We start from the raw sequence: 12,974 nt of genomic DNA, 5'->3' as shown, positions 1-12,974 counted from the left end.
GCCATCAGACATAAGGCTGGTAGGTACAGGGTTCGCAGCCCGGTACCGGCCTCGGTAGTGTCGTGGTTAAGCCATCAGACTTAAGGCTGGTAGGTACAGGGTTCGCAGCCTGGTACCGGCCTCAGTAGTGTCGTGGTTAAGCCATCAGACATAAGGCTGGTAGGTACAGGGTTCGCAGCCCGGTACCGGCCTCGGTGGTGTCGTGGTTAAGCCATCAGACATAAGGCTGGTAGGTACTGGGTTCGCAGCCCGGTACCGGCCTCGGTGGTGTCGTGGTTAAGCCATCAGACATAAGGCTGGTAGGTACTGGGTTCACAGCCCGGTACCGGCCTCGGTGGTGTCGTGGTTAAGCCATCAGACATAAGGCTGGAAGGTACAGGGTACGCAGCCCGGTACCGGCCTCGGTGGTGTCGTGGTTAAGCCATCAGACACATAAGGCTGGTAGGTACTGGGTTCGCAGCCCAGTACCGGCCTCGGTGGTGTCGTGGTTAAGCCTTCAGACATAAGGCTGGTAGGTACAGGGTTCGCAGCCCGGTACCGGCCTCGTGGTTAAGCCATCAGACATAAGGCTGGTAGGTACTGGGTTCGCAGCCCGGTACCGGCCTCGGTGGTGTCGTGGTTAACCCATCGGACATAAGGCTGGTAGGTACAGGGTTCGCAGCCCGGTACCGGCCTCGTGGTTAAGCCATCAGACATAAGGCTGGTAGGTACTGGGTTCGCAGCCCGGTACCGGCCTCGGTGGTGTCGTGGTTAAGCCATCAGACATAAGGCTGGTAGGTACTGGGTTCGCAGCCCGGTACCGGCCTCGGTGGTGTCGTGGTTAAGCCATCGGACATAAGGCTGGTAGGTACTGGGTTCGCAGCCCGGTACCGGCCTCGGTGGTGTCGTGGTTAACCCATCGGACATAAGGCTGGTAGGTACAGGGTTCGCAGCCCGGTACCGGCCTCGTGGTTAAGCCATCAGACATAAGGCTGGTAGGTACTGGGTTCGCAGCCCGGTACCGGCCTCGGTGGTGTCGTGGTTAACCCATCGGACATAAGGCTGGTAGGTACATGGTTCGCAGCCCGGTACTGGCCTCGTGGTTAAGCCATCAGACATAAGGCTGGTAGGTACTGGGTTCGCAGCCCGGTACCGGCCTCGGTGGTGTCGTGGTTAAGCCATCAGACATAAGGCTGGTAGGTACAGGGTTCGCAGCCCGGTACCGGCCTAGGTGGTGTCGTGGTTAAGCCATCAGACATAAGGCTGGTAGGTACTGGGTTCGCAGCCCGGTACCGGCCTCGGTGGTGTCGTGGTTAAGCCATCGGACATAAGGCTGGTAGGTACTTGGTTCCCACCCAGAGCCACTACACCCTCCTCTCTCTCACTAACCCTCTGTCATGGACAGCTAGCTAGACAGCCCAGATATCTGAGGTGTGTATGTACCCAGGACAGCGTGCTTGAACCTTAATTGGATATAAGCACAAAAATAACTTGAAATGAAATACATAAAGTAGAAATGTAGAAATGTTTTATTTAACAATGCACTCAACACATTTTATTTACGGTTATATGGCGTCGGACATATGGGTAAGGACCACACAGATATTGAGAGAGGAAACCCGCTGTCGCCACTTCATGGCCTACTCTTTTTCATTAACAGCAAGGGATCTTTTATATGCACCATCCCAGACAGGGTAGTACATACCACGAACTTTGATGTACCAATAGTGGTGCACTGGCTGGAACGAAAAATAACCGATCACACATCGAGCGAGCGCTTTACCACTGGGCTATGTCCCACCTTGAAATGCATAAAGTAAAAAGAAAAAGAAAAAATAAGAAGATTTTTTTACACCTTTACTCCAGTACGGCATCACTTTGCCATCTCTGCCGTACCAGCCGAACACGTTACTGAGGGTTACTCCGCTGTCATTACACATGAGTGAAATCTCCTGCTCGCAGTAGACAGCCTTGTCAATGAGCTGCTCAATCTGCTTCCGGTTGTACACCATGTACGAGATGGTGTAGTTGAAATACTCATACTTTGGGATCGGCACAGTTGGGGTCTTGGGTTTTACCACCTATAGAACAAGACACATGGTTATATATAAGAGGCAGATTACATGGAAGTTCACATCAGTGTTACAATGATAGAATCACTAAGAGACAGAATGACAGACAGACAGACAGTGTGCGAGTGAGTGAGTGACTTAGTGAGTGACTGAGTGAGTGAGTGAGTGAGTTAGTGAGAGAGTACATTAGACATTACCAAGACGCCCATTTCTGGGTATACTAAATATATTAGACATTATCAAGACGCCCATTTCTGGGTTTATTAGATATTACCAAGATGCCCATTTCTGTGTATATTAGACATTACCAAGACGCCCATTTCTGTGATGCCCATTTTTGTGTATACTGGGTATATTAGACATTACCAAAATGACCATTTCTGTGTATATTAGACATTACCAAGACACCCATTTCTGGGTATATTAGACATTACCAAGATGCCCATTTCTGGGTATATTAGACATTACCAAGACGCCCATTTCTGGGTATATTAGACATTACCAAAATGACAATTTCTGGGTATATTAGACATTACCAAGACGCCCAATTCTGGGTATATTAGGCATTACCAAAATGCTCATTTCTGGGTATATTAGACATTACCAAGATGCCCATTTCTGGGTATATTAGACATTACCAAAATGCCCATTTCTGGGTATATTAGACATAATTACCACGATGCCCATTTCTGGGTATATTAGACATTACCAAAATGCTCATTTCTGGGTATATTAGGCATTACCAAAATGCTCATTTCTGGGTATATTAGGCATTACCAAAATGCCCATTTCTGGGTATATGAGGCATTGCCAAGACATAATTTTCTGGGTATATTAGACATTACCAAAATGCTCATTTCGGGGTATATTAGACATTACCAAGTCACCCATTTCTAGGTATATTAGGCATTACCAAAATGCTCATTTCTGGGTATATTAGGCATTACCAAAATGCCCATTTCTGGGTATATTAGGCATTGCCAAGACGTAATTTTCTGGGTATATTAGACATTACTAAAATGCTCATTTCTGGGTATATTAGGCATTACCAAAATGCTCATTTCTGGGTATATTAGGCATTACCAAAATGCCCATTTCTGGGTATATTAGACATTACCAAAATGACCATTTCTGGGTATATTTGACATTACCAAGACACCCATTTCTGGGTATATTAGACATTACCAAAATGACAATTTCTGGGTATATTAGACATTACCAAGTCACCCATTTCTGGGTATATTAGGCATTACCAAAATGCTCATTTCTGGGTATATTAGACACTACCACAATGCCCATTTCTGGGTATATTAGACACTACCACGATGCCCATTTCTGGGTATATTGGGCATTACCAAGACGCTCATTTCTGGGTATATTAGGCATTACCAAGACGCCCATTTCTGGGTATATTAGACATTACCATGATGCCCATTTCTGGGTATATTAGGCATTACCAAAACGCCCATTTCTGGGTATACAGTGATGTCGCAGTACACAGGGAAAGCTTTTTCTCCAGGCTTGTTTGCTCTGATGAGTACATTGCCACTCTCTCCAGTGTTTGACAGCAGACTGTAATGCTGGCAGCTATTTCTTGTTCCTATAATGTAGCAATTTATGTAAAAATCATTCATAAAAGCCTGGTATGTTTCTCAGAGAGAGAGAGTATATATATGTATATATGTGTGTCGATGTATGTATGTATGTATGTATGTATGTGTCTGTCTGTGTATGTATGTGTGTCTGTCTGTGTCTGTCTGTGTATGTGTGTCTGTGTCTGTCTGTGTGTGTCTTTGTATATAAATGTATGTGTCTGTGCATCTGCCTGTGCATGTGTGTCTGTGTTTATCTATGTATTTGTGTCTGTATGTGTGTCTGTGTCTGTGTGTGTGACACACAGACAGACAGACAGACACAAAGACAGAGAGACAAAGACAGACAAGACATACACACAGACAGACCCACAGACAGACGGACAAAACAGACAGACAGACAAAACCAGAATTAATAACAAAGCTAGTGGTGTCAATATCAAATTACAATTTTAATCAATTATTGCATTACTAGTGTGTGTGTGTATATATATATATATATATATATATATGTATGTATGTATTGATGTATGAATATCTATATATTGTATGTATGTCGAGGTTGACTATTACATACATAGATATTAACGCACTGGCGCAGGGGATAATTAAATTCTTTCTGGCCTCACAAATTGTCCCATGCCATTGCTGGGACTCGAACCTGTGGCACCGATTCGCCCGCAAATTGCAAGACTAACCACGATACACTCTGAGCTATATGTATGTATTGATGTATGTACATGTCTGTCTGTCTGTCTGTATGTATGTATGTATGTATATATATATATAACTGTGAGGGTTTCTTCTTACCCATCCTTTTCACATTACTGCACATGATATCTCCGATGGAGTATTTTGCGGCCCGAGCTTTCACGGGACTATTTGGGTCGGTGGGCAGTTCCGGGACCTTCACACAGACTTGACAAACGGGCAGGAGTTCCTTGTTGACGATGAAGCTCTTATCATAGTTGAGCTTGCTGTCTTCCAGGTCACAGTTACAGGCATAGCTCGTCCCACCTTTACACACACCTGTCACACCGCACTGGCATTTGTCGTAACCTGCACTTCCAGCCCAACCTAGCAATATACAGAGAAGGAAGGAATTAAGGAAGGAAGGAAGGAATTAAGGAAGGAAGGAATGTTTTAAAGTTAAAGTTTGTTTTTGTAGTTCTTCACACCTTTACACACACCCGTCACCCCTCACTGGCATTTGTCGTAACCCGCACTTCCAGCCCAACCTAGGAATACACAGAGGAAAGTAGGAAGGACTGTTTTAAAGTTTAAAGTTTGTTTTTGTTTAATGGTCACATTTACAGGCGTAGTGCAACAGACTACCGTTACAGCCCCCCCTCACCCCCCCCATCACCCCTCACTGGCATTTGTCATAACCCGTAAAAAGGAAGGAAGGAAGGAAGGAAGGAAGGGAGGGAAGGAAGGAAGGCTGGGAGGGAGGGAGGGAGGAAGCGAGGAAGGGAGGGTGGGAGGGAGGGAAAAAGCGAGGAAGGAAGGAAGGAAGGAAGGAAGGAAGGAAGTTAGGAAGGAAGGCTTTAAAGTTAAGTTTATTTTTGTTTAATGAACACATTGATTGCTCTGTGACTTATAAGTTAACCTGAAATGGATTTGGCTGTGACGCATAAATTAAAAAGTTAAAGTTTGTTTGGTTTAACAACATCTTTAAAGCACACTGATTAAGTAATCATCGGCTATTGGATGTCAAAATTAACATTTTGTAATTTTGAGTCATAGTCATCAGACGAAACCCACTACATTTTTCCAAATGCAGCAAGGGATCTTTTATATGCACTTTCCCACAGACAAGAAAGCACATACCACAGCCTTTGACCAGTTGTGGTGTACTGGTTGGAATGAGAAAAATACCTAATCAGCTGAATGAATCCACTGAGGTGATTAGATCCTACGACACAAGCGCCTCAAGTGAGCACTCAACCGACTGAGCTAAATCCCGCTCATCCAATAGTCGATTATTAATAAATCAATGTGCTCTAGTGGTGTAGTTAAACAAAATAAATAAATAAATACAAAACTTATTTTAACAAATTGCTGGAAAATAAATTCTTTCCCTGTTCCACAGGAAATAAGTACAAGATAAAGTACAAAATACATTTTAACAAATCACTCGACAGTAGATCGTTTCCCTGCTCCGCATTCAAAATAACTGCCAAGTACAGGACAAAGTACAAAATACATTTTAACAAATCACTCAAAAATAGATCCTTCCCCTGCTTCACATTCAACATAACTGCTAAGTACAAAAGTTAAAGGTTGTTTTGTTTAACGACACTACTAGAGCACATTGATTAATTAATCATCGGTTATAGGATGTTAAACATTTGACAATTCTGCCACGTATTTATGAGAGGAAACACGCTATATTTTTCCTGTAATAGCAGCAAGGGTTCTTTTATATGCACTTTCCCACAGACAGGATAGTACATACCACAGCCTTTAATATACCAGTCATGGTGCACTGGCTGGATTGAGAAATAGCCCAGTTGGTCCACCTATGAGGATCGATGCTATAGAGGGACCGTGCATGAGGCGAGTGCCGGGTGTATATACATGTATATAGTATACAGTAAAATAGATTTAAACATACCAAGGGTTTTAACCAGTTATGGTGCACTGGCTGGAATGAGAAATAGCCCAATTGATCCACCGACAAGAATCGATCCTACAGGTGGGTGCAGGGTGTACATGTATATAGTATACAGTAAAATATATTTAAACATACCAAGGGTTTTGACCAGTAGTGGTGCACTGGCTGTAATGAGAAATAGCCCAATTGATCCACTGACGAGAATTGATCCTACAGGCGGGTGCAGGGTGTACATGTATATAGTATACAGTTAAATATATTTAAACATACCAAGGGTTTTGACCAGTAGTGGTGCACTGGCTGGAATGAGAAATAGCCCAATTGATCCACCGACGAGAATTGATCCTACAGGCGGGTGCAGGGTGTACATGTATATAGTATACAGTAAAATATATTTAAACATACCAAGGGTTTTGACCAGTAGTGGTGCACTGGCTGGAATGAGAAATAGCCCAATTGATCCACTGACGAGAATTGATCCTACAGGTGGGTGCAGGGTGTACATGTATATAGTATACAGTAAAATATATTTAAAAATACCAAGGGTTTTAACCAGTTGTGGTTCACTGGCTGGAACAAGAATGCATACTCTAGTACAAGACAACAGTACAAAATATAGTTTAACAAATCACCAGACAATACATACCAGGGACTTTAGTGACGTCACCTCCACTGCACTTTGAGTAGTACACATTGCCAGTGACTGGGGCGTTGATGCAGGTATATAACAGATACTGGTTACAGCTAGCAGATGCTTTCACCAAAGCCTGTTAACGAGGAATAAATTGTAGATGCATTTATGATTTATTTTAAAACATTACATGGTTCATACAGGCAAGGACCCATAAAATTCAAGCACTTTTCAAGGACTTATCAAGGACCTACCTTATGTTTTTAAGGACCATAAATACAAACCTGTTTTCGTGCGATTTCGCCCATGCGACAACAGGAACACACGGCCTTTGACACGTCCTTACTCTCTCTGATCCACGCATATTTTTGACACCACGTTTTGTTAAAAACACACTTTCCACTAGGCATGTTTAAATTTGAACATGTGCTTGCAAAAACTTAAAAATTATTCTGTGTCGTCTTGCCTGACTATTGTTTGCAGTTCTCAAAACGAGGCTATTACGCTCGTCAATAATTGGTAAATCTCGGCTGAGGCATTCGGAAAATAGTATTCGTCCCGGAATGGGCCGAGAACATTCGGGTCGCGGAACGTCATGAGTGCTGGAATGAAAGTGCGAAGACGGAAGTAAAAATGCTAAATTTCTTTCGAGATTGTTCCGTAATTTCTGGTTATAATGACGCGCTAGTCGCACTGACATGAAATTCAAGCACTTTTCAAGGACTTTTCAGGCACTTTTCAAGGAGTTTTCAGGCACTTTTCAAGCACTTTTCAAGGAGTTTTCAGGCACTTTTTAAGCACTTTTCATTTCAAACTCTTAAATTCAAGCACTTTTCAAGACCGTGCGAACCATGCATTAACTTTATGACAAAAGTTTGTTTTTGTTTAATGACACCACTGGAGCACATTGATTTATTAATCATCAGGTATTTGGACATCAAACAATTGGTAATTCAGACATATAGTCTTAGAGAGGAAACTTGCTACATTTTTCCATCAGGTCAGGTCAGGTCAGGTCAGGTTATAGGGTTTAACATGTACATTCAGATTTGGGATCCGATTTAGGTGGCCGCTGGACACGTTAGACAGGTGACCGCTTATTATAGGTGCATTTACATTATAAATCGTTTGGGAGGGAAAAAAGTAGCCGCTTAAGGCAGGTGACCGCTGAGTACAGGTGGCCGCTAGGACAGGTTTGACTGTACGTCTATAATAAATTATATTATTATCCACATGGTTCAACATAACCGAGTTAATAATAATCATACAAAGCACACGTGTAATAACAAGTGTAATGACGTAATTTTTGGAATCGACGTCATATAATGGCGTTGCTTCTCCAGTCCTAGCTCAGACTGTGCATTTGAAATATGACGTCATTTCGTTGTCTCCTTCTAGTTGTGGCTTAAACATTTTGAGTTGGGCCTTGTTATACATAAAGAAAACAACAATAATAATATGGATAATAAAGAAATTATTACACTCGCATGCGAGTCGTACTGATTTTACGAAACTCGTGTCAGGATTCATGTATTACCCTCGCTCTTGCTCTAGCTCGGGCAATACAAAAATCCTGACACTTGTTTCGTAAAATCAGTACGACACACAAGCTCGTATAATAATCTCTATGTATTTCATGTGGTACCTCAATTTGTTTTCGTGTCAGGACATTCCCATCTCCTCCTTTGTAAGTCACATTGTAACACTGGCTCTCTCCGGTATTCAGCTGTTTTATTTCGGGTTCTGTAAGAATAAAAATATCACATAAAATAGAAAGTAACTAGTCGTAATGACATCGGAAGGAAGGAAGGAAATGCTTTATTTAACGATGCACTCAGCACATTTTATTTAAGGTTATATGGCATCAGACATATGCTTAAGAACCACACAGATATATATGGAGAGGAAACCCGCTATCGCCACTTCATGGGCTACTCTTTTCAATTAGTAGCAAGGGATCTTTTATATGCACCATCCCACAGACAGGATAGTACATACCACAGCCTTTGTTACACCAGTTGTGGAGCACTGGCTGGAATGAGAAATAGCCTAAAGAGTAGCCCATGAAGTGGTGACAGCGGGTTTCCTCTCTCAATATCTGTGTGGTCCTTAATGAGAAATAGCCTAAAGAGTAGCCCATGAAGTGGTGACAGCGGGTTTCCTCTCTCAATATCTGTGTGGTCCTTAATGAGAAATAGCCTAAAGAGTAGCCCATGAAGTGGTGACAGCGGGTTTCCTCTCTCAATATCTGTGTGGTCCTTAATGAGAAATAGCCTAAAGAGTGCCCATGAAGTGGTGACAGCGGGTTTCCTCTCTCAATATCTGTGTGGTCCTTAATGAGAAATAGCCTAAAGAGTAGCCCATGAAGTGGTGACAGCGGGTTTCCTCTCTCAATATCTGTGTGGTCCTTAATGAGAAATAGCCTAAAGAGTAGCCCATGAAGTGGTGACAGAATATCTGTGTGGTCCTTAATGAGAAATAGCCTAAAGAGTAGCCCATGAAGTGGTGACAGCGGGTTTCCTCTCTCAATATCTGTGTGGTCCTTAATGAGAAATAGCCTAAAGAGTAGCCCATGAAGTGGTGACAGCGGGTTTCCTCTCTCAATATCTGTGTGGTCCTTAATGAGAAATAGCCTAAAGAGTAGCCCATGAAGTGGTGACAGCGGGTTTCCTCTCTCAATATCTGTGTGGTCCTTAATGAGAAATAGCCTAAAGAGTAGCCCATGAAGTGCGGGTTTCCTCTCTCAATATCTGTGTGTGAGAAATAGCCTAAAGAGTAGCCCATGAAGTGGTGACAGCGGGTTTCCTCTCTCAATATCTGTGTGGTCCTTAATGAGAAATAGCCTAAAGAGTAGCCCATGAAGTGGTGACAGCGGGTTTCCTCTCTCAATATCTGTGTGGTCCTTAATGAGAAATAGCCTAAAGAGTAGCCCATGAAGTGGTGACAGCGGGTTTCCTCTCTCAATATCTGTGTGGTCCTTAATGAGAAATAGCCTAAAGAGTAGCCCATGAAGTGGTGACAGCGGGTTTCCTCTCTCAATATCTGTGTGGTCCTTAATGAGAAATAGCCCAATGGGGCCACCGATGGGGATCGATCCTAAACTGACCATATATCAAGTGACGAGCGCTTTACCATTGGGCTACATTCCACCCTATTAATGACGTCTGCTTTATCCTGTGAAGATAACAATGGGAAATTTCGGCCTGAATGGGATAAAGCCAATATCCTACATCATGTAGTTATTATCTCTATCCTGCAGACCATAAAATTAAAGGGAAAAGCTATTATTTCTGTTATTTCAGCTACATTGTATGATGACCTAGAACCGGCCTCGGTGGCGCAGTGGTTAAGCCATCGAACTACAGGCTGGTAGGTACAGGGTAGGCAGCCCGGTACCGGCTCCAACCCAGAGCGAGTTCTTAAGGGCTCAATGGGTAGGTGTAAGGCCACTACACCCTCTTGTCTCTCACTAACTACTAACCAACTAACAACTAACCCACTGTCCTGGACAGACATCCCAGATAGCTGAGGTGTGTGTCCAGGACAGCGTGCTTGAACCTTAATTGGATATAAGCACGAAAATAAGTTGAAATGAAATGATGACCTAGAAATCAAATGAGTGATTTTGTAATATAGGCTATATCATATAATATGCATGTGACGCCCCTACTATATACATGCAGGCCCAACAGAGTTTTGTATCTCCTAAGTTCAAGTTCAATAACTCTCTGAAAAATGGGTAAATCGCCATGAAAGTCCTACAGTATTTGCAACAGTTCATGACAAAACCTATAAAATTGCAGATCAATCTCATGAGGCATTGTGAAAAGAAAAAAAAGTTCAGAAAATCAAAATTTTAAAAATCTCTTCCTAAGTTGAATGCCATAACTGTCTGAACAATTAAGAGTACCAGTGAGGTACATGATACACCTGTCAGGAGTTTGATGGAAAACCATATCTATATTAATGAATATGTTATGGGTATGATTCAATTCTAATTATGTGAAATTTTTGCAATGGGATGGATGAACAGTTTGTTTTGGACCAACTACTGATGATACTGTATCCATTGGAGAAGGTGCTGTCTGATTAATGAAGTTGTTCTTTATTAGAAAGGAAAATTTTGTTTAGCATGGGTACTCTGGTGAGACATTTATATTGGCTGAGAAACAGTTTATGTATGTAATGTTAACAATATAGAACTGCCAAGAAATCAGCCGGACAAAGATTTACTGTAGACTGTTTACTGCAGAAGACCATGAAAAGTAGTTCACAGTGACTAGTAATAGTATGTGAAGGATTTACTGTTATGTGCAGTCGACCGTGAAAAGTAGGTCACAGTGACCTAGTAATAATACGTGACACACTGCCATCCCAAGTTGTTCCTACATGTGAGATTTGATGGTCCTGTATGCATCTGTATGCAAGATATGGTCCGGACAAGAAAATTTTAACAGACGGATGTATAGATGGATGGATAGACAGACGAACAATGTCATACCATAATATGACTCATCATAGACGCGCGTATAAAAATGGGTATATCACAATGAATGTCTAACTGGATCTGCAACAGTTTATGATAAACCTATACACAAAATTTCATCAGCTTAATACATTAATTGAAAGAAAGAAAGAAATGTTTTATTTAACGACGCACTTAAAGCCGCATCGATAAATACCATGGGAATCCCCATGTCCCAATTGCTTGAAATAATTTGGAAAGTTAGTATTATGTTACCGGTAGATGTCGCTCGAAGCACAACAATGCCTACGTCACGACAAATTTCACAGAGTGCACACAGACTTGGACATGTTCCAACTGTTCTGTCCTGGTTGTATCCCCTCTCCATATATCGTAAGACTTAGCAAAAGTATTGGTTTTAAGGGTTTGTAACATTTTGTATTGAGACACTTACTTGTCTGAACTTTATTGTTACTGAAAATGTTCACGAATTGTGAAGAAAAATCTCACAAATGAACAACAAGCAAACGACAACAAATCAGATGTTGATTGCGCGAACCGTGCACGAGAAAACAAACCAAACCAAAATGATAATGGTCACATGGTATACCAACGTGTGACGTTTACACAGGAAGATTCCCTCTAAAAATAGATTGGACCTCGCTTGCTTAACGGTATTTTCTCGAGTGCGCGTGCCTTTTTAAGAAATACAAAAAATCCATTCCGTGGTTTTACAAACATCAGGATTACCAGGATTACCACAAAGCACTTCAGGTGAATGGAAATGTGTATTCTAAATAATAAAATGTAAGTAAAGTGCAATTTTATTTGTGCAAAAATGGGTTTAATAGCGAAAAACAACGCTGTAAACAACTAGCCATAACTAGGGCGTGTCCCTTTAACACATTTTATTTATGGTTATATGGCTTTGGTCTACAGGCTGGTACGTACTGGGTTCGTATCCCAGTTGAGGCATGGGATTTTTAATCCAGATACAGACTCCAAACCCTGAGTGAATGCTCCGCAAGGCTCAATGGGTAGGTGTAAACCACTTGCACCGACCAGTGATCCATAACTGGTTCAACGAAGGCCATGGTTTGTGCTATCCTGCCTGTGGGAAGCACAAATAAAAGATCCCTTGCTGCTAATCGGAAAGAGTAGCCCATGTAGTGGCGACAGCGGGTTTCCTCTCAAACTGTGTGTGGTCCTTAACCATATGTCTTATGCCATATAACTGTCAATAAAATGTGTCGAGTGTGTCGTTAAATAAAACATTTCTTTCTTTCTTTTGATATAGCTACATGCATGTATACACAAAATTCCAGCTCACTATTTTAAAGCATTAACTGTGAAAAACAAGTCTTGAAAAAATACATGTGGGACAGACGGATGGACAGACAGATGAATACAAAACCTTTTAGCGCCCTCTAGTTGGACTGATAGGGAACTAACAATTGTTTATAGTCTTTGACAGAGGTGATTGGAGTTACAATTTAGTATGGTTCAGTCTAGAAAAACTGGACTTCACTTTGAATGCCCAAAGAGATCAAGTTTATTTAGTTTAACGACACTACTAGAGCACATTGAAGTGCTGATGTTATACTCCACCCAAGAGGTT

The 12,974-nt window shown here is 42.0% G+C and overlaps 1 protein-coding gene across 1 annotated transcript in view; it reads right to left on the bottom strand.

The window, feature by feature from the left end:
- LOC121385046 overlaps positions 1–12,974 on the bottom strand; it is a 184,693-nt gene that overhangs the window by 84,216 nt on the left and 87,503 nt on the right. Inside the window, exons 20-24 of the mRNA XM_041515582.1 lie at positions 8,537–8,634; positions 6,907–7,027; positions 4,454–4,720; positions 3,509–3,651; positions 1,835–2,060 (exon numbers count right to left, since the gene is read on the bottom strand). Of these exons, the coding sequence (XP_041371516.1) occupies positions 1,835–2,060; positions 3,509–3,651; positions 4,454–4,720; positions 6,907–7,027; positions 8,537–8,634 (855 nt within the window). The remainder of the gene's footprint in view (positions 1–1,834; positions 2,061–3,508; positions 3,652–4,453; positions 4,721–6,906; positions 7,028–8,536; positions 8,635–12,974) is intronic.

This window comes from Gigantopelta aegis, chromosome 11 (assembly GCF_016097555.1).
Source record: "Gigantopelta aegis isolate Gae_Host chromosome 11, Gae_host_genome, whole genome shotgun sequence".
Classification (NCBI taxonomy): Eukaryota; Metazoa; Mollusca; class Gastropoda; order Neomphalida; family Peltospiridae; genus Gigantopelta; species Gigantopelta aegis.
Note: the sequence above shows the minus strand (reverse complement) of the source record. Positions and strands in the feature narration are given on the sequence as shown.